The 27,683-nt window shown below is 38.0% G+C and overlaps 1 protein-coding gene across 3 annotated transcripts in view; it reads right to left on the reverse strand.

Annotated features, from left to right (window-relative positions):
* Positions 1-684: 684 nt before the first annotated feature.
* Positions 685-27,683, reverse strand: part of ccdc125 (coiled-coil domain containing 125) — a 31,693-nt gene continuing 4,694 nt past the window's right edge. For 2 of the 3 annotated variants that reach the window (XM_020530889.2, XM_048595180.1), the window contains exons 2-12: positions 25,959-26,314; positions 23,117-23,175; positions 21,979-22,065; positions 20,703-20,780; positions 18,255-18,340; positions 15,315-15,397; positions 14,309-14,424; positions 6,053-6,160; positions 3,888-4,062; positions 3,210-3,346; positions 685-968 (exon numbers count right to left, since the gene is read on the reverse strand). In XM_020530889.2, coding sequence (XP_020386478.1) covers positions 726-968; positions 3,210-3,346; positions 3,888-4,062; positions 6,053-6,160; positions 14,309-14,424; positions 15,315-15,397; positions 18,255-18,340; positions 20,703-20,780; positions 21,979-22,065; positions 23,117-23,175; positions 25,959-26,268 — 1,482 coding nt within the window. In that variant the 5' untranslated portion in view covers positions 26,269-26,314 and the 3' untranslated portion in view covers positions 685-725. The remainder of the gene's footprint in view (positions 969-3,209; positions 3,347-3,887; positions 4,063-6,052; positions 6,161-14,308; positions 14,425-15,314; positions 15,398-18,254; positions 18,341-20,702; positions 20,781-21,978; positions 22,066-23,116; positions 23,176-25,958; positions 26,315-27,683) is intronic. The other variant, XM_048595181.1, reaches the window with a different exon arrangement.

Below are 27,683 nucleotides of genomic sequence, written 5' to 3' on the forward strand. Positions count from 1 at the left end.
TATCTTGTTTCCCAATCCTGATAAGCGCAAGATGAAAAGCTTTGCCTTTTTGTCTCATTTTAATATTTAAATTAGATTACCAGCTTTTTAGTAAGAAGGAAATCAGATTAGGATGTTGCGTATTGTGTTATAAGAAGAGGCTGGAGCTTTTTTCACTGGAGTGTAGGAGGTTGAGGGGTGACTTTATAGAGCTTTAGAACATCATGAGAGGCATAGAGAAGGTGAAAGACAATGGTCTTGGGGTGGGGGGGGGGGGGGGGTGTTCAAAACTAGGGGACATATTTTAAAATGTGACAAGAGAAAGTTTTAAAAAAGGACGAGGAGAACTTTTTTTAAAAACTGGTTCGTGTATGGAACGAGCTGCCAGAGGAAGCAGTGGATGCAGGTACAGTTACATTTAAAAGACATTTGGATAAGTACATGAATAGAAAAGGTTTGGGAGGGATATGGGTCAAATGCAGGCAGTTTCGTTTGGGAATATGGATGACATGGACTAATTGGACCAAAGGTCCTGTTTCCATGCTGTATACTCCATAAGTGACTTAAACAATAAATTCTTAAAAGTTTTTCTGAGTTAATTTAAAAAAAAATATCACATCCATTCTGAAAGAATGCATTCTTGACACGTATGAACAAACATGGAACTTTCTTAGCTTCAGTAATAATGTTTGTTCCATCAAACGTCTTGCCACACATTCAGTGTTTTAATAAATTCTCCTGAATTTTCAACTGCCCACAAAGTAACCTGCAGGGGAAGAGTGCGTCCTCAAAACAGTCCTGTGTTCACTTTGGTTTCGATCAGTTGATAGGAAAGAATCATGCCATCCTTTTTGACAATGATCAACTTTAGAAATTTCAGTAGCAGGAGTATCCTTCCTCAGGTAATTTTGTTCTAGTTCCTCAACACGTCGGGCCAACATATAGCTAACCTTCCGCTGATGTGCCAGAGCTTCCTCTTTATCGTTTAACTAAGAATGGAAAGAAACAAACACATTTAGAATCTTAGTTATGGTTAATATAATAAGTGAGCAAATATCCAATGAATACTTTAAGTCAGTTGGAATAATTTGTGGCAACACATTTCATAACTCAATTATCAACAAGACAGGCCATTCATCTTACATGAGATAGAGTTGATACATCCAGAATGACCCTAACAGACACCAAATGACTCATCAATAATACCAGAGTTTTCTGTTCTATTATGGTACCCAAGAATCCATTTCATGCACTGAGTTAGGTGATCAATTCATGCTCTTCTAGTGGTTTCAGCATGTAACATAGGTTAATGGTTCAATGCAAGAATAAGGAACCCATGTTTCTTTACAAAAGTTCCAGTTCTGGGAACGTAAAAATATTGGGAGCATCCACTATTCTTTGCATTGTCCGCCTGTGTCTCATTTATCGGAATTGGGCAGTGCTCACGGTGTGATAAGATTAGAATCCTATCCAGTTTGACTTACTCTACATTGTATTTTACAGTAGAGAATGTACAGTGCAAAACTTTAAGAAGAATGCAAAAATCCTTGAAAGGTGCAGAGGAGATTCACCAGAATTTTTCCAGAAATGGGGGATATTAGCTCCAAGGTTAAACTGGAGGATCTGTGCTCCAAGGTGTATAATAAGTATTTTGATAAAGGCTGACAAGATTACAAAATTCTTGTGTAAAAGGTAGACAAGAAAAAAGTGATTCCCATTCACAAATGGGAACAAGAACAGTGGACACAGATTTAGAGTTTTGGGCTGGAGATCCAAGTAAGGAAGAAGATTGTTAACACACCAAGTGATAATGACCTGGAGTACATAGCTTCTGAAGCTGGTGGAAGCAAAGATGATCAATAACTTGAAAACTTGATGGGTACTCGAAGGAAATAAACTTGCAGGGCTACCGAGATACAGTGGGGAAAATAAAGCTGACTGGATTGCTTCACCAAGAGCCAAAGCAACTAGATAGGCCTTAATGGCCTCCTATTAAGCCATGAATGACTAAATCACTCTCATTGTTTTGTTGATCACTGTTTTGCATTGTTGGATATTGAGCAACAAACCAATAAACAATCCTCGGTCTTTTTAAAAACTTCATTCATGTTTACATTCTGATATATAGCACTTAAGATACATCTCCGTTAAACTTCATTTGTAATTTTTCTGATCACTTTATTGCTACTTAGATATTTTCAGTTCAACAGTGAGCTTCATGTTATCATAAGAATTAATATTATAATAAATCTCTGATGCCAAGTTAAAATCATTGCAGCCAAGACTTTACTTCTGCTCAAAATGACAGGACCATAGCGAAAAATTAATACTAATTCGTATTTTGTAATTAAAAACATATGATTAGAGAACGGATTTTCTAAAAATATTTTAAGATGACCCTGTTCCATTTAGTTTTGACAGAAACAAATGAACACTGCAAGTGAATTATTATTAGGAAACGTGTACCGGAGGAAGAAACCAGCATATGATGTTTCTTACTGCTTTGTTTTCTCTTGCATCCCTGTGTAAGTTGCATCATTTATTTTTAATTGCTGTCTGGTAGTATAAACCTTGAGTATTGCTGAAGAAAAGAAAGATCTTGTCACAGCTTTTTGTCTTACATTCATCAGGACAATTTGTAAGAAATACCAATGTAAAGGGAAAACAAGATTCATAGTCTATGAGCATATGCTAATTGGTTGATAAGGACACCTAACTGGTAGGGGCATTGCCACCAGGAATGAACCAAGTAGATAATGACTGATACCACCTACAAGCTTTGCTTAAGTTTTATACCAAGCAGGTTGTCTCTGATTGAGTCAATTCTCAAGGCTGTGCCTTGACCAAAGAATGGCTGTCTCCTATTTGGTTGAGTTAAACAGGCACAGTGTGCACACACCAATGCCTCAACCAACAAGAGTTCATAAGCTAACCAAATCAGCCCTCTCATCTCTCACAATGACTTGTTTTTACTTTACATTGGTTCTTCTTGTAAATTGTCCCAATGAGTGCTGACGAAATGTTTTAAAAGACTTCTCTTTTCAGGAGCACGAATTCATTTTATCAGTGATCCTGTATTAGAGTCCTGGTATTTCCTTTCAAATATTGATTGAACAAAATATGTCATTTCACTAACACGAATATGGAATATCAAAGTTTGTTGCAATACTCCACAGAATCCCACCCTCACCACAAAATTAGACAGTATGGAGTTTAAAATCACCACAGACCAAGTCTATAAGTATCTTCAACACCTCCTGCGTATCCTCCAAGGCCTCCAAATTCTTTTGGTCTGGTGAGGAACTGAACAGACCCTTCAACTTTTGGCCAAGTGGTGTATGAATCACTTTTGTTCTCCAAATAGGATCTGGAATGTTGTATAAAACAGAAAAAAAACAACTTACATTAAACAAAAAGATCAGGTATCAATGCCAAATCAGTGCAGTGTTGGGAACAGACTGATCTCATGAAATGCTCATTGATCATTGATTTTGAACAGATTTATGTCTGAACTCAAAATACACATTTATACACACTGAGTTAATATATAAAACAGATGCACAATTCAACAGATGTCAACATTTTAATGTCATACATTTGTAAATGATATTGGTGGTAAATTATAAAAGTACCCGTTTAGAATAAATGTGCTAACTGAAAACAAAATTATAATACATTTCTCTTAGCTCTGTAGATATAGTACTTAAATACTAAGTACTATTGTACTCAGAAGATGAAAAACAACAGTTGGTAAATCTACATAACTGAAACAATGCCCTGCACAATGTCCCCAAACATTAGTTTAAACAAAGACATTAATAATGTTTTAAGTGTTAACTGCAATATAATAATGGCAAGACCAACACTTGTCAAGTGACCATTTACGATTTTACATCCCTAGGATTTACCTTCTTTCATCCGATTCCAAACAAGCCCTTTCTTAGGGCCTTTTCTATGCAGTTTTTCCACTTCATTAATTCGGAGAGTTTGATCATTTGTTCTTTTCAACTGATGTTCAAAAGCAATTCTAAATGCGTCAGCCATTATGTAGGCCTCTTCCTCTCGCTTTCTCTGAAGATCAAACTAATGATTCAAGATTGCACAAGGGAAAAAAAATACAACTGACAGGTTCTTGTGCTAATTACAAAGCTTATAACACAAAAACAATGTGAAAAACAGTTCAGGTATAGACATGCCATTTAGTTTGTAACTTCCCTATAATTGAGGTATACAGGAAATTTTGGATCTAAAACACATCCAGCTTCCAGATGGCACTTTTAAGTGTCACATTATGCTTACTTTGTGCATCATTAATTTACAGGCATCTGTGTTCCAGTTGTAAAACTATGCCAGCCAATTTCAAATATGCCAGACATTTTGATGTCAGGACATTCAAGTCCAAAACTGTTGATTTACTGATCACCAACTGTTTAATGAGCTACAACCTAATTGCCATTAGAAAAGAAACAAGCTGGAAATATGAAGCAACAATACTAGAACTCTTGTTCTGTCACAAATCTACCTCTCAGCTTTGTCCTGAATATTGCATAGGGGCAGAAAGAAACTTGACTGTTGTATGCATGCCAATAGCTATAAACAGTTAACTAACAACATTTGGATACATACAAGTGAAACTGAATTGGGTATTTTCAGATGTTAAACAGAGATACATCCCTCAATTGGGAAAAGCAATTTTTAGGAATTCAGCATGAATACAATTATATTTGTCATAAATTTGGCAAAATTCCAGGTGCTACTTCCTCCAATCAATCGTGTTAAGCCTTAAGTGTGTGCAATACACAATGCTGGTTTATGCAACCTTCATAAAGCTGATCATCATCCCTTCTACAGTTCATTGGGTCATATGCCAACTTAGTACCACAGAACTCTAGGATTCCTTTTCAAAAACAAAGCAAAAAACTGTGATATTAATTCTTTAAAATCATCTCTTTAATCTACTACATTTAAGTTAAAAGAGTTGAATAAAAGACCATGTATAAACATAAATATCCAAACAAGGTACAACAATATGCCACTTGGTAATTTGAGCCTGCTCCACCATTCAATAAGATCATGGCTGATCTAATTTTAACCTCAACTCTACATTCCTGCACATTCCCGATAATCTTTCATACCCATGAAAATCACTTGTTTCAAAAACTAAATAGCTCTTCTATGCACTCATTACAGATATAATTTATCCATCTTAGACCAACAGTCACTGAAGAGTGAAATGAAGATTTGCATTGCTGCCAGCACTTACTTGGCAATGGCTCATTAGTCTCAGGGTATGATTCTCGCTTTGGGGAATCGTACAGCATGGAGATGTGAGAGGTCCCGGGTTTAAATCCCAGACAAGCCCAGATTACGCGTTAGGGTGGCACGATGGCTCAATGGTTAGCACTGCTGCTTCACAGCACCAGCAACCCAGGTTCGATTCTACCCTTGGGCGACTGTTTGTGTAGAGTTTGCACATTCTCGCCATGTCTGCATAGATTTCGTCCAAGTGCTGCGGTTTCCTCCCCCAGTCCAAGATGTGCAGGTTAGGTGGACTGGCCATGCTAAATTGCCCATAGTGTTCAGGGATGTGTAGATTAGGTGGGTTACAGGGGGATGTTTCTGGGTGGGAATGCTCCAAGGTTCGGTGTGGACTTATTGGGCCGAATGGCCTTTTCCCACACTGTAGGGATTCTATGATCTATGATGATATTAAATGGATGAAATTCCTCAGGGGCTTGTGCTACTGTAACTTCGCAGAAACCTTGTTTATATCTTTTAAATTTTCAGAGATGAACTTAGCTTCTAAGAGGTATAACAGCACAGTAAGAGTGCCAAGGAATTTCACCTATCATTTGCAGATAAATCTTTGTTTACATAAGACCTGACTCCAACAAGCACTTTATTATAATGTGAAGGATTCTGAATATTTTTAGATTCACAGTCCAACACAGTGAATGCATTATGAATCTGAATTATTTGTGGCAGAAAGCATTAATTTCAATTGATACATGGTGGACATATTTATCACGTTTTAAGTTATTTAATCCTAGTAATGAAGTTAAAAAGAATGTACCTCTTGCTTCTGTTGCAGCAGCTGTTTCCGTGTGGCAGCTGCCATCCTGGCACAAGAACAGGGCTCTCCTCCAGTACCAATACAGTGACATGCTCCAAGCACTCCCAGCTGAACAACAATAGAAATCTTGATTAATAGAAACGTTCAGTCAGCTGAAATATAAACACTAGATGTTAATCAAAAAAATTCCTCCTGTATTTCTGTAACACTGCATAAACTTCATGATCTAATGCAGGGCTCCCAAATGTGAACAGTTTGTTTACTGTGTCAAAACTATTCCCCAGATAGCTTGTAACAAAACTCATACCAAAACAAAACAAAAATGCCACATCAATATCAACTCAAAGGAGAAGATACACCTGGAAAAATAATTCTTAGAGTATCAGTTTGACTTATCAAGTAACTGATAGCACTCTCACCCGAGTGAAAAGTTTGTGGATTCAAGCCCCACTGCAGAACATGCACATAATCTAGGCTGCCACAAGGGAGTAAAGTATGTCCTGGAACTCTTTCAGTACGACACCATTGTGCTGGTGTGATATGCCCAAGTTCATACAGGCTGCAAAATCAGCTGGGCTAAACCACATCATGCAAATTCTAACTTTGACTTTCAATGTAGCCATTTCAAAGACCTCATAAGAAAAAGGTAACAGTTGACTTGTAAGAAAAGTATGATAGCCTCTAAGCCTTTTACTTTTGGTTCAGTATTACCATGGTAATTATGTTCTGTGGTACTGAAAGACTTGAAGAATCATTTAGGACCTTTTACTTGAAAGAATGATCAAATCAGGCTGCATTTTATATTCACGTGTGAAACATCACTTTTCTAAGGTCTATTACTTCCCTGCTCCACATCTGGAGCTTCCTCCTTAGACACAACCTGGAGATCAGATTTGCAAAAGAGCCCATTGTTGGGCCTATTCTGAGGCTATGAAGTTATACCCAAATATGTTCCCAAATGCATTAGAGTATGCTTGAACTTTAAAAAGGTGTAAAGTAGCATAAACAGTCAGAGCCCAAGGAAAGCACCAAACCTAAATATTGTTTCTTAAGTATGAAAAATAAATTATTAAAATGATTTGAAAAGTTATGCAGATTCAGCAACTTTCAATTGGAGAAGCCATAAAAATCTATTCAAGGAAATAGAAAGTTCAGTGGAGGTACAAACGCAATTAAGCACCAGAAGAATACGTGGTTGCAATGAACTGAACTTGATTTGGAGGTGCAATCTAATTTGTGGATGAAAATTCATTAGGGTGAAGAGATTGATAAATGTATGTAAAAATTCACTGAAACTTGTGCTTATTGTGGCCATGTTCATAACTAGCGCTTAATTTTCTGCAGTTTTCAAAACTGCTGTAGTTGGGTTGTGACCAAGACACAAAGGGCATAAAGGCCAAGGAATCTCCAGAATCATAATTTGCCCTTTTAACAAATTTTAACTTTGTCCTTCAACCGGTCAATTTTTATATTCACATTTCAGGATTTGGTATGATGAAAGCATGGCAAAAGTAACAATAAAGGGAAACATTGCAGTATTTAGGGGAGGGGGAGTAGGGGAAGTGAAACTGCACACTTCAATTCAGTGTTTTGTCTGCTACTACCTGCAAAACATTATATAAAATTTAAGAAAAGGTTATGAAGAAAACTGACAGTCTTCTCAGGCTGTTCATCATGAAGACTGGTGGAGATAAACCAGGCAAATATATCAGTTGAACTGGTCCCAATAACAATGAACACATTGGAGAACATCTTGTCCAGGATAGGGTCATCATTAGACTCCTTTCAACATTAGTGGGAGGATAGATTAAAAACGAAATCAGGATGCACCTTTTCCACGCACAAGGCATGGAAATTGGGGATTATTCCTCTCATTTAAATAATAGTAATTACAAAGAAATGAACTAGCTGGAGTGGACTGAGGAAGGATTTTAGCAGCAAAGATGGTTGAGGAACTATGGCAAACTTTTCTTAAAAAATTAGATCATGGCTCATAGCAAAGACATATTCCAGTGAAGGAGTTTTCCAGGAATGGGATAAATCAACTATGGTTAATCAGGGAAGTTAAGGATAGCATCAGACCGAAAGAAAATATATGAAATATAATACTATTAGTATACTATTAGAAATAGTATACTATTCTATACAGCAATGTTGGAAACATTAGTGGTAAAAAAGAAGAGTGGGACACTTTTAAAAACCAAAAGATGACCAAGTCAATACTAAAGAGGAAGAAGATTACTTGCAAGTTCACTGTCAAAGTTATGTTAAAAGCTGCTTTAAATATATGAATTCTGTCTTCCTTTTCAAAGTGAGCACAGGCGCCTTCAAGAACGAGGCTGCACTATATAAAAAAAAAGAGACCCAGGAAATGGCAGAGGAGTTGAATAAATACATTGCATCAGTCTTCACAGTGGAAGACATGACCAGCATCATAAAATTACTAAATATTCAAGAGGCAAAAGGAGAGTGAATAGACAATAACTACCATTAGAGAAAAAAGTGCTAGACAAACTAGGCTCTTAGATCTGATGGGATATATCTCAGGAAATTAAAGGATCTTCTGGGGTAGTATAGAACAAGAGGTTATCATTTTAGAATAAGGGGTAGCAGGTGAGGAGAAATTACTTCTCTGAAGTGTTGTGTATCTGTGGCACTCACTATCCCACAGTGTGGTGGATATTGTGACATTGAGTACATTTAAGGAGGATAAAGACAGATTTTTAGTTAGTCATGGGTTGAAGGGCTACGGACAGTGGGCAGAAAAGTGGAATTGAGGCCGAGATGAGATCAGCTATGATTGTATTAAATGGTGGAGCAGACCCCACAGGCTGAATTGCCCACTTCTACTCAGAGTTCTTGCATCCCTATATTCTGAAGGAAGTAGCTGCAGAGATAGTGGATGCACTGGAAGTAGTCTTCTGATAATCCTTAGATTCTGGTAAAGCTCCAAATGGTTTGGAAAACTGCCAATACAACACATTTATTCCAAGTCTTTTCTTTTTGTGCTTCAGGTTGCTAAGAGTATATATGGAGAGAATGTTTCCTCTTGTTGAAAAATCACATCTAGATAAGAGCCATCAGTATGAGAAAGTCACCAAGAAATCCAAAAGCAAATTCAGATAGTAGATAGCTTGGCAGATGCTGTTAAAGAAACCTGCTAAGTTGTTACTATACATAATGTTGACAGTACACACCAACACCATTGTGCATTTGATCTGATTGTTGTCTTTTTGATATGAATCATGCAAGGATAACTTTGCAAGTCAAATTAGATTTGGTTCTAGGTCCTTGTGAAGAGGTTCCAGTGCAGATAATTTTGGAGCAAGTAATACAGGTTGGAATCCCATAACACAGTAAGATGGCAAATTATTGTTAGTCAGAGCAGCAGGGCAGTCCACTCCTCACCACTTCATTTGTTGCTTGATTTGGTGGAGTAAGATTTGAAGTGGAGTTTGTGAAATAAATCCTCAAAAGAAAAAACAACTTATAAATATCTAGTTATAGTGGGTGGCACGGTGGCTCAATAGTTAGCACTGCTGCCCCACTGCGCCAGGGACTTGGGTTTGATTCTAGTCTCAGGCGACTGTCTGTATGGAGTTTGCACATTCTTCCCATGTCTGCGTGGGTTTCCTCCCACTTTCCAAAGAAGTGCAGGTTAGGTGGCCATGGTAAATTGCCCACAGTGTCCAGGGATATGCAGGCAAGGTTGGTGCGCCATGGTGAATTCAGGGTTATGGGGATAGAGTAGGGAGGGGTGGGTGGAATGCTGTTTGGAAGGTTGGGATGGACTTGATGGGCTGAATGGTCTGCTTCCACACTGTGGAGATTCTATGATTCTGTAGCATCTTTAATATAATAAGACGCCCTAAAGCACTTTATTTGAGCTTTAGTCAGACACTGAGGCACAGAAGGTGCCATTAGGGTAAATGGCCAAAAGCCTGTTCAAAGTTGTGGTCACAAGTAAGCAGACTGGGGGTAAATGTCTGCTCAGCCAGGACTGAAAGTTGGGCAAATCCTCAGATGGTTTCCCAACAGTGGAGGAATTAAGAGAGGAGGTGGGGAGGTCGGGTCGTGGTGAAAACTGACACGATTTTGGATTATTCCGCTGAGGGGTAGCATATAGATGAAAAATAAAGTGAAGGATAGATTTTCTAGAAACACTAGGAGGGTAATATGGGAGTGAGAAGGGAAGTCATTCCAAGTGATTCTATGGCTACGACCTGGCCTGATACTAGGCAGGTGTAGCCACACCCAACTGACTGTCATAAATTAACTTTCACATAATAGTCTAACAGGCCCACTCTTTGACAAAGAACTGAGAGTAGAAAGAAAAGCGAGCACAGATGACAGTGAGAGAAAATAGTTATCTTGGCCCAATCAAACCTAAAGGTGCTAAGTTAAAGGAAAATAATTTCAACCAGCTTCAATGCTTTTAAGTACTCTTGACCGAAGGCTTTGCTATACCACTTGAATTTCTCTTCTTAAACTGGTAGAGTCTGTTGCCCAGACCACATAATTAATTAAATTACCAGAACATTCGTGTGAATTATGATAATTTTGCATTCCTTTGTACACATGAACGGAAATCCCATGAATTTGGTGTCTAAGCAACAAGTAGCTGTTGCAAAAGAATTAAATGTTTAAAAGCACTTGGGAAGTGGGTTAGAGAAAAATGCTGCGGGGCCAAGAATGTCATGGTGTGCAATATGGCAAAAACACAGGAAGGTTAAATAAAAAGCATTTTTTAAAAAAAAAAACACCTTTTTTTTATAACAGCAATAATGACTAAAGAAAGCAAATGAAGTGTAATAGTGCTCACCATGTCGTTGTTAAGACTGTGATTAGCCATGAAAAGCTGTACCTCAAATCCATTTTCAGAGCAGCAGTTTTGAAAAACTAGATCCTTATGGCATAATGTGGCTATTCAAGCCTGTGCTGAAAGCCAGAGCTCGTGGATAACCCAAAATTGGGTCTCTGACCTCAATTCAGCAATAGTAATAAGCTGCAACATATCACCTCTGGAGGCAGCTTGTTCTACACAGAATCAAACTTTGGCCTTCTGCCATTGCTGTCAAGTCTTGGAAGGTTAGTGAAGGTAAATGCTGAAGCACTGGGAACAATTTTATGCCCTGGCTCTTTCACCACTGTTCCATCTGAAGCATTGCGCAATCTCTTCAAAAAGCTACAGTAGAACAGTTCAGCACTAGGCCTCGGCATGACCAACTCGACAGAGATGGTGGTAAGTGGTGTACCATCAGCATGGAGTGGCCTGGGGTGTTCTGAAAATTAACTTCAAACCCCACGAAATACTAGAACATCAATACAAACATGGGCAAGGTAACATCTGTGCTCTCTTGATCGATGATTCAGTACTTCTCCATGTTATACACCACTTGGAGGAAGCACTGAAGATACCTTTGGCATAGAATGGAGTCTGGGTGGAGGATGGACATTTCCGTCACTGAGAATGGTTTAGGTGTAACACTGTTGACCAAGCTGGCTAACATCTGTAGGCACAGCTGAAAGGTGCTTCGCAAGAATGTTGTAAAACAAAATATCACACCAAACCACATAAGGATATATTATATCAGATCACCAGCTATGATAGATTTCGGACAGTCTGAGAAGAGGAAATTGAGATAGAGAAGAGACAAGGGTTATGCAGAAAATGTCGGAGCTTAAGCTTTTGGCAACTGAAGTTGCCAAAATTAAAATCAGGAATTTGCAAAAGACCAGAATGAGATTAAGAGGACGGTTGTGAGAACATAAATAGTTGTGAGCAAAACCATGAAGTGATTTGAAAAGAAGAATGAGAATCTTTAAATCCAAAATATTGCTTGACTGGGAGCCACCACAGACCATTTAGGCAAGTATCTGGAACACAGGGAGAACTAGCAATTTGGATACAGAACTATTTTGAAGGTAGAAGACAGAAGATGGTGGTGGAGGGTTGCTTTTCAGACTGGAGGTCAATGACCAGTGGCGTGTCACAAGGCTCTGCGCTGATTCCACTGCTTTTTGTCATTTATATAAATGATTTGGATGGGAACATAGGAGGTATCGTTAGTAAGTTTGCAGATGACACCAAAATTGGAAGTGTAGTGGACAACGAAGGAGGTTATCTCAGAATACAACAGGACTTGATCAGATCGGCCAATGGGCCGAGGAGTGGCATATGAAGTTTAATTTACATAAATGTGAGGTGCTGCATTTTGGAAAGATAATTCAAAGGACTTAAACACTTCATGATAAGGTCCTGGGCAGCGTTGCTGAACAAAGAGACCTTGGAGTGCAGGTTCATAATTCCTTCAAGCTGATGTCCCAGGTAGACAAGATAGTGAAGAAGGCATTTGGATTGCTTGCTTTATTGCTCAGTGCATTGAGTATAAGAGTTAGGAGGTCATATTGCGGCTCTGCAGGACATTGAATGCAGTATTCCAAAAGTGGCCTAACTAATTCTCGTCTCCCTGCTGTAGGGAGGATATTGTGAAACTCAAAAGGGTTCAGAAAAGATTTACAAGGATGTTGCCAGGGTTGGAGGGTTTGAGCTATAGGGAGAGGCTGAATAGGCTAGACTATTTTCCCCTCGGGCATCGAAGGCTGAGGGGTGACTTTGTAAAGGTTTATAAAATCATTAGGGGTATGCGTAGGGTGAAGAGCCAAGGTCTTTTCTCCGGGTTGGGATAATCCAGAACTGGAGGGTGTAGATTTAAGGTGAGAAGGAAAAGATTTAAAAGGGATCAAAGGGGCAACTTTTTCAAGCAGAGGGTGATGCGTGTATGGAATGAGCTGCCAGAGGAGGCTGGTATAATTACAACATTTGAATAGGAAAGGTTTAAGAGGGATATGGGCCAAATGCTGGCAAATGGGACTAGATTAATTTAGGATATCTGGTTGGCATGGACGAGTTGGACCAAAGGGTCTGTTTCCATGCTGTACAGCTGTATTATTCTATTGTCATATTTTTCAGATAAAGTGGTAAATCAAAGCTTTGTCTGCCTGAATGCACTCAAAAGATTCTACAGCACTATACGGGACAACAGGAGAAATTCCTGAAGTGAAAATCTGACAGTCCTTGCTTTTCATAGAAGAATCCCTACAGTGTGGAAATAGGCCCTTCGGCCCAACCAGTCCACACCGAACCTCAAAGCATCCCACCCAGACCCACCCTATCTACATATCCCTGAACACTACAGGCAATTTAGCATGGCCAATCCACCTAACCTGCACACAAGAACATAAGAACTAGGAGCAGGAGTAAGCCGTCTGGCCCTTCAAGCCTGCTCCGCCATTCAATAAGATCATGGCTGATCTTTTCGTGGACTCAGATCCACTTACCCGCGTTCTCACCATAACCCTTAATTCCTTTATTGTGCAAAAAAAATCTACCTTTTTTTAAAAACGTTTACTGAAGTAGCATCAACTACTTCACTAGGCAAGGAATTCCATAGATTAACAACCCTCTGGGTGAAGAAATTCCTTCTCAATTCAGTCCTAAATCTGCTCCCTCTAATCTTGAGGCTATGCCCTCTTGTCCTAGCTTCACCTGCCAGTGGAAACATCCTCTCTACTTCTATCTTATCTATTCCCTTCATAAGTTTATATGTTTCTATAAGATACCCCCCTCAATCTTCTGAATTCCAATGAATATAATCCCAATCTACTCAGTCTCTCCTCATAAGCCAACCCCCTCAACTCTGGAATCAACCTAGTGAACCTCCTTTGCATCCCCTCCAGTGCCAATACATCCTTTCTCAAGTAATCTTTGGACTGTGGGAGGAAACCCACGCAGACACGGGGAGAATGTGCAAACTCCACACAGACAGTCGCCCGAGGGTGGGATCAAACCTGGGTCCCTGGCACTGTGAGGCAGCAGTGCTAACCACTGAGCCACCATGCTGCCCTTTTTGCACACTGCTTTTTATTTCTCTCCTGCTTTTAGCCTCATCCACCTCAGACTGCCAAATTGGATCCAAAATCTCAGCTAGTGCTGCAGTTAGCACTCCCATTGATTACTGTTTCAAGAGAACAATTTTGCCTTTGCACTCGTTCCTAAATGGCATATCCAAAATTGGGATTCAATCACAGGGGAAACATGGAAGGTTCTTCCAACGCCAGCTCAAGCATCAAGAAATCTGTTTAATATCTAATTGGAAAAATGCAATATACTGATCAACCAGAATCTTTTACAATGTAAACGTAGAATGGAAACAGAGTATAAACTGTAAGTATGGGGGTTTTTTGGATTTTTACCTCCAATGTTGTAACTTCAGTGAAGTCTTTCTTATTTACTGGCAATGTTCTTTGGAAAGTCTGCTGATCCTTTGCATCAAGCATTGCAAGTAGCTCTGAACACTGCTGGTTCAAAACTGGAAAAAAAAACAAAATATAATGGGCCATGTATAACAATTATGTCTGTATCTGAAGTGTCACAGCAAACATGTCAAAACACGAAAAGATGCCACAGATCAACCTTCAAGGTTTGCAAATCCAATCACTGAGACAGACCTTTAGACAGGGTTTAATAACTTATAAAACAGTTCGATTATGAACTGAATATAACACAATATTTGCATTTGTATTGATATGATTTTATAGGCACTATTCCAAATAACTAATTGACCAGAAAGCCATTCTTTAAAATGATAAAGTTGCCATTACCCAATTCTTTCCAATGACAGTAGAAAAGTCAAAAGATTGCTCTGCTAATTCCCAAATCTGATTGGGATAAAATGCTATTGGTTCACTGAGGAATAGTAATCATTGACGCAACGTAGCAGTAGTCATGGTACCCAAAAGCATTGTTACCTTGAGCTACAGCGTATTGGTTCAAAAAGGAATAGGAAATTTAAAACAAGTGCAGCATCAGAGATTAATATAGGTTTTAAACCTGATCCTTAATCTGCTGAGTAAGATGATTCACCGGGAGAATGCTGGTGGGGAGCAGGAACATGGTTTGCTGCAATACACTACTCAACATCAGGATGTGCACTTTAATAATGATCAAGATACAGCAGATCAACCAGCCCAGCCTAATTTCACCACAGCACTGGCGGTGGTTGGGATTCAGTCCAAGTGAGCAGAAGAAATTAGAGGGAAGTAAAAGAAATACCAAAACATTTGAGAACTATTATATCAATAGTTAGTTACATAACCAGATTTTTATTTCTGAGAATTTTATCTGAATCCATGCCAGATTGATGGTGGGATGAAGAGGTCTTTCATCTCATCACAGTTCAATAATGCTCTAAAAACTTACTCGTATTTTCTGATTTGAGATCCCGAATCTCACTATCTCTTGCCTCCAAAGTTTTTGAAAGCTCACCATTTTCAATACACATCCTGTAAAGAAAAGGAAACCTGAAGGACGTTGTGTTTGTATGCAAACACTTGCGAAAATACAATTTAAAACAAGCTGCCTTTAAAAATCATTAATAACTATTTGACACTTCAAAAAGAAAACAACTCAGAATTGAACTAGTGATATTAGTACTGTGATAGAATGATTTAGATGACGGAACTAAATGTAATATCTTCATGCTTGCAGACGACACAAAACTGGGTGGGAGGATGAACTGCAAGGTAGATGTAGAGATGCTTCAATATGATTTGGACAAGTTGAGTGAGTGGTAAATGCACGGCAGATGAAGTATAACATGAATAAATGTGAGGTTATTCACTTTGGTCGCAAAACCAGGAAGGCAGGTTATCTGAATTGCAATAGATTGGGAAAGGGGGATCTTCAACAAGACCAAGGTGTCCTTGTACATCAGTCGCTGAAGGCAAGGAATCAGCAGGTTGTGATAGAGGCAAATGGTATGTTGGCCTTCATAGCAAGAGGATTCGAGTACAGGAGCATGGATGTCTTGCTGCAATTGTACAGGGCCTTGATAAGACCACACCTGGAGAATTGTGCATAGTTTTAGTCTCCTTATCCAAGGATGATGTTCTGGCTGTGGAGGGAATGCTTTGGTTTATAAGACGGCTTCCTGTGGAGGACAGGACTGACACTGGCCTCAACTACTTCCTGTGACGGAGAATGCTAGAGGCTCACCATTCGCTGGGTGAAAAAAAAATTTCATCTCATCCTAAATGGTCTACCCCATACCTTTAAACTGTGACCCCTGGTTCCGGACTCCCCCATCACTGGGAACATCCTTCTTGTGTTTATCCTGACAATTCCTATTAGAATTTCGTAGGTTTGAGATCCGCCCAGGATATGCGAACAGAGACACATTCAGAACTATTCAGGCAGTTACACTTCATATGACTCGGTTGAAAGCACAAGTAATAAAAACCCTCTAATATGAAATTAAAAGTAGCAGAGCAAAAACTCAGTGAATGGTCCCTAGTAGCAATAAACAATAAGAATTCAAATTCGGAAAAGCTAAGACAACTCTGCAAATTCAGATATGCATCTTTGGCATTCCTGGACGTATTGGGTGTGGGTGGGGATTGGAGGGCGGGGGGCGGGCGCGGGGTTAACTAAAGCTGATATTTTTCATCAGGAACATCCTCAGATCTTTTTTGTCTTAGACAAAGACCTGACAGGACCCATTCAACACTCATCCACATGCATGCACACTTGTAACATCCAAAAGCTTTGCCAGTGTATGCACAACTTCCAGACAATAGATGCGAGTGTTGAGCTTTGAGGTGGACACTTCCAATTACACAAATTTCTCCATTTTTTCAGACTCATACCTAGAACTCCACTGAAAGTGCAAGGCCACTGACAGACCATACTGTCCATTCAAAATTGGCATGTCCAGTACAGAATGATGATCCTCCTAGATTGACAATTCTAGCAGAGAGCACCCATTACCCTCCAAGATCTCAGATACAACCTTGTTCTTCCTAAATTGGAAAAACATAACTAGAAATACACTGCACTATGAATGGAAATCTAGCCATTATCCACACAACAACACCAGAAGGTAAGAAAAGGAAGGCAAACCTCCAATGATCCACAAATGATCCAACCTCAAATCCTCCAAAAATACTGAAGCGCTGGTGAGCTCAGAACAGAATTTCTCATAAAAAGAAAGGGTTGACAATGCAAAGATACTCTTAATACTATACTCAATGAGTGATCAAATCCTGACTAAGCAGAAAGTCAATGGATAGCAAGACACAAGGAAGAGAAAGGGATGCTCAGAACTGGAGCGGGAAAGAGAACTCATTGTTCAACTCGGGAAATTCCACAGATTACTGCAAGTCAAGTGATCGGGATAGTGAGGACCAAAAAAGTGGTAATTAATCCGCAACAAACAAGAGAAAAAGATTTAATCGGCTAGGTCACAACCCACTGTCCACGAACAAAGGAACTCAATATACAAAAAAAAATCCATTACTGTGGACTTTGTAATCATTGCACACCTGACTTAAGGACAATGCTTGATTCAAAAATACACACAAAATCTGCATGCTTTTAATCAATGGGGAAAGTAAGTATATGCAAAGCTATAAGACAAATGATAATTGCAAAGATTTTCTAACTCCAGTGGACACCTGAAGAATCCAACCTTATGCAATCTTCAGCCAGCTAGTGAGTCAATTCAAACTTAGGGTTTGAGCCACACTATCTTTATTACCGTACAACCAACAAGGAATTCACTGTATAGGGCGCTAACAAGAACCTCCAGAAAAATAAGGATTCAAATGAGCAGGAAGAAACCAAACTCAACCTTAGGAAGAACGAATGTTCATGGGATTAAATGAGTAGAAGCATGGAAAGATCATAGCAGTCAAGAACTCAAACATAAATAAGTTGCCTTAAATTTAACCCCCAACCTGTACTTATTGTTTTCATGGGAACCATTTTAATGTGGCAAAGTATTCCTCCCAAAAACACTGTACAGTCAGGATACACCAAATAACTAAGCATTATTGGCAGTCATAAGGGAAACCAAGACTAGCTAGTTTTAAATTGAAAAAAAACTGTGTTCTCCTCAAAAGGAAGGTTTTATTACATTGTCCAAAAATGTGCTCAGGTGGATTGGCCATACCAGTTTCTCCTTTAGTATCCAGGGATTTGCAGGTTAGATGCATTAACTATGATAAATGTGGGGTACCAGGGATAGGGTGGGATGCTCTTCGGCGGTCAGTGAGACTCAATGGCCTCCGAGATGATTCAAATGTTGCATAATACAATGAACTAGCACTGCAAATATGCTGTATTCATAATTAGTCCACTAACCGATCATATCTTCCAATCCAGAGCTGTTCCAAATTCTTAAATTTATCCTGTTTAAAATCATTTTCCCACTGTAATATATTCACTTGCTGTAAAAAAGGTTAACAAGACATCACAAACATTTTCTCGTCTCATTGAAAGATAAATTGTAGAAGGCATCTGAAACCTCTTTCAGAATGATCTAAGTAGATTGACCATACAATTTTACTTTACTGGTTAAAGGCAGTCAAGTACTGATAATAGAAGTTGGGAAAAGATTAGGAAAGTTTTAAAAATTTCATTGTCAAAGGACAGTATGAATTGTTCTGGCTTAGATTTGCTCTTTTTGCTTTAAAAATTAAACAGACATATTCCCCAACTCTTTCCAACGTGCAAATCTCTCTCCCCCTCCCCGTCAATAATTTATTCAACCACCTTTTGAATATTATGACTGAATCTGCTTCCAACACTCAACCAGGCAGCACATTCCAGATCACAACAGCTCTCTGTATAAAACAATTTGCCCCTTACTGGTTCTTTTGCCAATCACCTTAAATCTATTTCTTGTATTTATCAACCATTTGCCAGGCAGAACAATATCCACATACTGAATCAGTATTCCAGCATGTACATATTCAGTATCATACCCACTTATGATTTAGAACACCTCTATCAAATCTTCCCCAAAGTTTCTCTGGTCCAAGGAAAGCAGCCCATTTAACTCTGTCGGCCAGACCAGGTAAGGATGGCAGTTTCCTTCCCTAATGGACATTAGTGAACCAGATGTGTTTTTTTCCAACAATCGACAATGGATTCATGGTCATCATTAGACTCTTAATTCCAGATTTCTTAAAATTAAATTCAAATTCCACCGTCTGCTGCAGGATTCGAATCCAGGTTCCCAGAACATTATCTGGGTCTCTGGATTAACAGTTCAGCAATAATAAACTAGGCCATCGTCTTCCCATGTTACCAGTGTCCTATTACCTTCAAAGTCTTGTACAAATACATGCTCAAAGTCTTGTTACTACTCTCCACAAAACATTCGAGTCCTGCATCATCTCAAAACTTTAAAACTGCACCCTGCTTAACAAAGTCTGAATCACATTTATTATAAAAAGCAGCAGTACCAACGTCTGCCACTCAGTGGCACCACTGCATACTTGCCTCCAGTTTAAAAAACAACCGTTCAATATTACTCATAGATAGTAGGAACTGCCATTGCTGGAGTCTGAGATAACAAGGTGTAGAGCTGGATAAACACAGCAGGCTAGGCAGCATCAGAGGAGCAGGAAAGCTGACGTTTCGGGTCTGGAGCGTTCAATATTACTCCTTGGTTTTTGTCCCTTAGCTAATCTTGTACTAAGGAATCACTTTCCTTTTGATCCCAACGGTTCAATATACACATCAACCTCGCAAGCCTCATCAAGGCATTCCAATAAACCAAGGAACTCAACTAAATTAATCAAATGCAATTTGACTTTCAAAAAAATCTCTGCTGCTTTTCATTTATTAAGCAATTTTACAAAATGCCAATTAATCTCATCTTGTACTACTATCTCAAAGTTTCAGTACCACTGAAGTTAGGCTGACTCTCATACAGTTACTAGCACTTTCCCCTTTAGCTAGACGGGAATACAACAAGGAGGTTTGGAAAATTGCAGCCAGAAACTTTCAATATCCTAACACCCAGATCGCATCTTATGTGGATTTCTGCTTTGATCATTACCAATACTTTTTGGCACCTTTTCTTCACTTAGATCTAATTTCTCTGATACCTTGTAATTATTTCTGTGACACTGGCAGCACCCTCTCATGAAGTCAAATGCAATGTACTTATTCAGTAACTCAGCCGTGACCTTTGTGTCTACAGATGAAATTCTTGTTATTAATTGGTCCTACCCTTCTTTTGACTTTCTTTTTGAAATCTGATTTTGTACTTGTTTGTAAACACACAATGATAACACGCTCAGGTCATTTTGATGTTGCTCCCCTAATCAAACTACAATGAAAAAATGCTCTCAATAACTCACTCGAGAAAAGGAAGGAAGGGAAGATTCCAAACAGTTATCCAATTTAGAGAAAATTTAGCTGAAACACAGTTTAGAGATGACATTTGGGCTGTTGTGATACTGTCAAAAGTCACCAACGTAAATATTATCATGGTGGATAAGTGGAAAAGTGGTTGGGTTACACCGAGTCGAATACATAGAGAGAATGACATACATTAAACATTGTTATATTAACAAATGTGTGCACAAATTGTTATAATTTCAAAAATAATAAGTTGTATTTGAAAAAAAATGAAGAGAATTGCAGTATATGTTTTATTTGCAATATGTCAAAGTTTCCTTTGTCTAACATGATCAAGTTAGGTACTTTTTAGGACCATTTTACAAAGATTTAAAATTGGAATGTAACTGTTTTGAAATAATTAAGAAGAATTGGTGAAAAATTAATATTTGAATTTACCTTCTCTAAAATCTTGTTTCGTTCACCTGTTTTTTGAAGTAATGTCTTTGTATGTGCAGTAGCTTTATCAAATACAGCCTGATAAACATTGAGTGGTAAAATTGTAAGTACATATAAACAAATGCAGTGCATCACCAGAGCATCATTATTTGCTACACTTGTTAAAACAAAAGCTCATTTTTAAAAAAACTGTCAAATGAACAACATAAAACTATAGACAGAAGAAATTTTGTCCCTTTAGTTTGTTTGGTTTTTCAAGAGTTTGGCTCACTTGGCCAGCTGTGGCTCTGGCACACAATTCTGTAATTCCAAAACTTGTCTTCTGAACAGCTGACTCACAGAACTGAGCAATATACATGCTCGGGGCAAAACCTTAAATCTTTATCACCTCATTAAGATTACCTTTCTAGATCATGGCCATCATTTAATTTCAATGATTTAATGTTCACAACTGGATGGGTGTAGCTTCATCAACACCGAAAGTAGTTCAAGAACCTTCAAGACAGAGACTGTTACCCTTGAATTCAATCTGAATGCTGTTGTCACAGTGTACACAACCTATAGGGTGCTCTACAAATGTGATTTCAACAAACACTAATTTCTCTACCACTAAGGAGGGAAGAAATGTCATGGGAACACCACATCCAAGTAACCATTGCAAGTGACACCATGCCCATTTGGATATATATTGCCATTCCATCACTGTTGCTGGATCAATATATGTGCATAATCAGGAGCTCCCAAGCACCTGTGAAAAGCAGTCAGTTAGGAGCTCAAGGTATTCACTGTTGAAGCTTCAATATTCTACTTTAAAACCATCACTATTTCTTAGATCTGCCTACACAACAGCATTGTTGAAGTTCCTGTACCGCACAAACTACTGTGGTTCAAGGATGCAGCTCACTACCACCTTCTCAAGGGATGGACAATAAATACTGGTCTGGCTACTGATGCCCACATCATGTTTAAGAAGAAAAACCCATTTGCAGGTATCTTCAACAGCATAGCTTTCCTTCCACATGCAAATTTTGGAATCAGATATTCAGTGAAACAGATACTTTAAAAAGACTTCCAACGAAATGTAATAAAAGTATTCACTTGAGTGAAAGCTGAATTCATGCTAATGCTAAATTATCAGTTATGGGTTGAGGACGACTACACGGATACATCAAGCTTTCCTTTCTACTGCATGCATACTGACTAATCTGTACTGGTCCATAAAAAGCATTTGACTATGGCATTTGTTTGAAAGTAGTAACATTAGCATGCATCTCACCATACTCTGTAATATCTTTAATGCTTCATATTTTCCCTCAAGTTGCTGCTGTGTTACTTCAAGCTCACATCGTAGAAATTCTGCTTCCTACATTAAAAACAAAACTAGAAAGTAATCACCAAGTTACACTTCTTTGACTAAACTACCAAAAATTTAAAATCAAATTATCAATGCTGGATTGATGGTTAACATTTTGATCCATAATAATCATTCTGCGTACATTCAACCAGAAGGAAAGTTACATGCACTACTACTGTCTCATTCTACAATAGAATATAAACATTCCATCATGATGTACATCTGAACTTACACTTTAATAGAATTACAAAATCATTACTGCTACATAATAACCACCTCCACCCCTCCACCATGTAACTGTTCATAAGATACTCATCGGTGGAAAAATATTTTTCTTAAAATTGTCAATTCTAAAGCATTAGTATCGATTTCTCCACATATTTAAACTAAGAAATAACAACAGTATGAACTAAGTTGAGGAGGATTATCTTCACTCCATCAAATATTAAAAATACTAATCCGGCCTCAAAGCAACTTTACAATGTAAATAATTTTAGAACAGATTTTCACAAACTTAGAAAACTTCTAATGAAGTTTCAAATGCAGAGTTGATTTTTCTAATCTAATTTGTAAATTTGCTAAACTTAAATAGAATAAATAAAATGCAGCAAGTTATATTTTTTAAAACTGTTTCAAAATGTCCAGTGTTTGTATTTAATCTCATTTTCAGTCTCTCCTCTTCAGTACATTTTACAAGATTGCCTTCATACTTAGAGATAGTAAGAACTGCAGATGCTGGGGTCAGAGATAACACCATGTGGAGCTAGAGGACTACAGCAGGCCAGGCAGCAGAGGAACAAGAAAGTTAACATTTTGGGTTGGGACCCTTCTTCAGAAATTTACAGGTATCTGAAGAATTTTCTGAAGAAAGATCCCGACCCAAAATGTTAACTTGCCTGCTCCACTGATGCTGCCTGGCCTGCTGTGTTCCTCCAGTTCCACATGGTGTTATCTCTGCCATCATACTTAGTTTGTTTGTTACAAAACTCCATAAGTTTTAGAATAAAGAAAAAAATCTATTCAAAATACAATCAATCATTCCCAACTGAAAAAAAGTTACCTTCGTAACTTCCTGAAGCTTTACTTTTAACTCTTCATTTGAGATTTCAGCTTGTGAGCCTGCAGGAAAACATAGTACATTGCACTATTTAAGGCAACATATTTCAGATGAAGTTGAGCTTTTCATTTGCTTTCTAACTTTGTCCAGAGGTCAAATGAATCCATGTTATTCAGTGTACTTTCTAAGTTGTTAATTAAGCATCGGTTTTTGCTACCTTGATTCAAGTGCAATTTTGATTGTTTATTTCACGTGTTGTATTTTTGTGGACAACAATGCCTTCCCCAATACCTAACTTATTATTGGGAGTCAGAGAAGCTGTGGGAAAATTCAGCAACACCACAGGAGCCACCAGCAGTAGTGATGAGGTAGAGTTTGGTGTTGTCAAGATTTCATGGGAGAACACCGTGCTTTTACACACTATTACTTAGAGACACCAGGTAAATCAGAAATAGGAGCTGGTCAGACATCATGCTGTGCAAAATGATGCCAATAGTGGAGGGTTCAATCCATGTTCCAGCTGAAGTAGACTTGCGGCCCATCTTCTTAATCTGCCCACTGTTCAGTATCAAGGATGCTACCTGAATAAAGGAGGAGGACAGGGCCACAACTGATCATTTGAAACATAATAATTAAAAATGCAGGAGCAGGAACAGAAGTTATGCAAGTGATTTTCCGGATCTAATAATAGACATAAGACTTAAACAAGGCAAGAAAAGTCCCACATAGACAGACAGACAGACAACAGAAGTGAGGTAGCGGAGGACGATAATGTATTGAATCACGTCAAAGGCTGCGGATAGATTGAGAAGACGCTCCTTAAAAGCACTATCTGACGTAGCTTCTTGTCATTATCCCAAATGTCTCCTTGGGCAAATTATGTTTAATAATGCTGTTGTGAATTTTGAATGCAAGCTGTCTTAATGCTAGGAATGTTAGTGGATGCTTCCCATTATTTGATAATGTATTAATGTCACATTATTCCAAACTATTTTCTGAGACAAAAGGCTGGCAAAGGTGGTCTTACAACACAGGATAGCAAGTGAAACCAAATCAGCCTCACAATTACTGGATTTGCAAGTCAATAAAATTAAAATATTCAATGACCCTCAAGACTGCCCAATGACTTCACACCAGACTTGACAAACAACAGGTCACGGACACCAAGTTGGTAACTTCAACAAAAAAATAATTATTTACATTAAGAATGTAAATTTAAGCAGAATCACAAATGAACAAGGCAACAATCTAATTAAAAGCAACAAAATCGAAACCCATGTTTCCTCGACCATAACTCCACTGCCATACAGGCAGGCACAGTTACGGCATAAATTAAAAAGAAAAAAATCAAAGAACTATAATTTGACAGTTAAATTAAACAGTTTCAAATGATGAACACCAGACCTTCATGAAATCCTTGTACAATGAGTTGTTCGCAGGCATGCAGAACTGTGTATCTTGCTCAAATTCTGAAGTCATAGGTTAATGCAAATAACTTCAGCATACTCAGGAATATTTATGGATTTCTTACGGCCTAGGATTCTTTTCTCATAACATTCAACAATTCAATAACTGGAGAGAAACCAGAGAATGCAAAACAGAGTAGCTCGTCTGGAAGCTTCTAAAATCACTGTCTCCTGCAATAAAACCCAGTTAGAACTGGCTCCCTCTTTTTAAATCAACATTCCCCCTGTGGTTGGCTGGCTAAATTAGTCGTCCCTTGATTGACTAATTCAAGATCCAAACAGCTGCCAGCCCTGAGCACAGAAACAGATCAATGCCAATCTGTCTAGAGTCCTTAGTATAGTAATTAATTTGCATTACTCTCCAGACCAGTTCCCAACAGATAACATTTGCTTTTGTTCTCTTCATTCAAGCAAGTAGCTGTTCAAAGTTCAATTCTTAATCTAAATTAAGTGCCAGTGCTTTCAAAAATAAAAAATGAAAATAGTGATAGTCCCAAAAGAATATTCTTTGTTCTTCCTTCAGTGTGGAATAAAGGAGATCCAAAATAAAAACAAGTTACTAGAAGGGAAGACAAATATTACATTTTTTTAAACTCAATATTTAATAGAGTTATGGTATATTATGCTCAAGAAAACCCTTAGGTTGGTGAGATGAAGGCAAGTCACGCTCAGGGGTATTTAAGAATAAGGTAATTAGCTCCAAGAGTCATGCCCTTTCATTAAAAAGATCAGTTTTATCCATTTACCTTCTTACCATATCCTTCAATCTCAACACACTCCATTAGACCAAATGACTCAAAACACGTAAAATTTCTGCCTCAATATCTCATGAATATTATCTTTTTCTGAAAAAGTTCTTAATTTCTCTCTTACCCCTAAATTTTCACCCAATGCTGTCATGAACAATTGGATAATCATAAATTTTCTTAAATTCTTCAGGAAAAAGAATCTTAATTTGTATTCTAACATCTGTTAATTTAAATTGCTTTTCTTTCTGAAGGAAAGAACTGTATTGTTTCATAGATCACTTTTATCCTATTTCTTTCAAAATCAGCACATCGATTCTACGTGTGTATATAAATGTTTTTTTCATCCTTTCGTAGTCCATTATCCATCCCCTAAGACAGGAGATTTTTACTTGAATCTTTTAAACAAATGACATGTTATAAAATGTTCAGGAAGTTGAACTTTTCCACTTAAACAGTACAAATAACTACCAGCCAGAGTTTTCAACCAAAAAAAGGTTTAAAAACATTATGATCACTATATCCAAAGTAATAAGATGTCATTCAAAAATAGATTTGAAACAGAGAGACATATTAAATTTTCAGTTTATCAAACCTGATCTTTTATAGTTATGCATAATTGTTAATGATTACCATTGCTGCTCGACCGCCTGCTCATACTAGTCCCATCAGAAGTCTTTAGTTTATGAAATGAATTGTACAGGTTGCTGTACTTGGTCCAGTGGGAAAATGTAATGGCATTCTTCTCATCCTCAGTTATACTTCTACTAAAAACAGAGTCGTCGACATCTGATCCACGTCTTGATCTTCTGGTCTCAGCAGTCGAACTTGGTGCCTGTTCATAAATTCCACCAGGTTTCCTGCAAAGGCCATCACCCAGGTCTCCACAGGACATATCATCCTCCTCTTCTGCTTTCACCTGCGATTCGTGTCTTTCAGACATTAGACGTTTTACAGCTTAGCTGCCAAACTAACTGCAGAAAAAAAATCTGGAACATGGAGAAAACAAATACATTGTAAAATAATATAATTTACGAAAATGTTACTTGGTATTGTGTTAAGCTGACAATCTGCCTTCAGAGATTCAACAAAAACTAACTCCAAAGTACTAATAAAAGCAAAGTACTACAGACGCTAGAGAATGGAAATAAAAGCAGAAAGTGCTGAAATTCAGTGCAGAAACAGAGGTAACGTTTCAATGTCCCCCTCTCAGTAATATTTTAGTCAATCTTAGCTGTTTTTAATATTCTCTCCAATCTCTGCTGCCTGCCATCTGTTTTTGCACAATTATCAGCTCAATAGGAGTTACAGGTGAATGCTAACAATTTTATCATACACCTTTCCATCAAGATGATGTGGATTGGAGTTTTCACTGCATTTTTAAATAGAATACTGCAACACACTTGGAATTTAATTCACAATATTTATGTTAAATCAACTCAAGTCTGTGTCTGTTACTCCAATTTAGCAGTTAACTAAGATACAAACAAGTGAGACAAAAGGAAAAAAGCTTCAAATTAAGCAAAGATTTAAATTAACTATGCTTCCAACGCACACACATTTTTACCATGATGAAATTCTACTGCTCCCTTTTATCACTGCCCTCCTCTGAACCTGCTTCACATTCATCTGTATCTCAAATCCATATGTCTTTGATTCAAGTTGACAATTTCATGGCTCCCCTGCTCACCCGAAACTCTGCTGCCTGTATTCTGGTTTTCACAAATCACACTCATGTCCCTGAGCACGCTATTGACATCAGCTTCTGATAACTTCATGCTTTTTTTACTGCACATATTTTTTAGTAAATTGTTTGATTTGGATGACAGCAATGTAAAAACTATCCTTCTGCCTTTTAACAGGGGACTGTCAACGATCTGAATAATTTTTACACCACAATTTTACTTCACTAATCCTTTCCAACTCCGACATAATGTTCATCACCAGCTAATATCTAAAGGTACTAAACTACTAATAACAGCAAGTGATGTTAAAAGCATAGGTGAGGTGAGGAAATAGAGTGGTGTCTTTAATGGAATTATCACCAGTCAACCAGTGAAAATAAAATGAGAATTTTGATTTGCTCAGATACACAACAAAATTCCAGTTTCCATTGAAACTATAAGCAATACTCTCCTGATCTTCAGGTTTCAAAATAATTGTCAAGTTTAAGCATCACAGCACTTTTGCAAGTTCAAACCCTTTGAAAATAAAACATTCTGTATCTACGTGCCATCAATAACAGTACATAACAACATGTTAAGCTCAACTGTTGTATGGTTTTATCCATTTCCACGAGTTTGAGAGAAGGCAATGATCAAGAACTATCATGCATAAACTTCTCTCTAAGTGTTTATT

This window comes from Rhincodon typus, chromosome 3, assembly GCF_021869965.1.
Source record: "Rhincodon typus isolate 14 chromosome 3, sRhiTyp1.1, whole genome shotgun sequence".
In the NCBI taxonomy this organism is placed as follows: Eukaryota; Metazoa; Chordata; class Chondrichthyes; order Orectolobiformes; family Rhincodontidae; genus Rhincodon; species Rhincodon typus.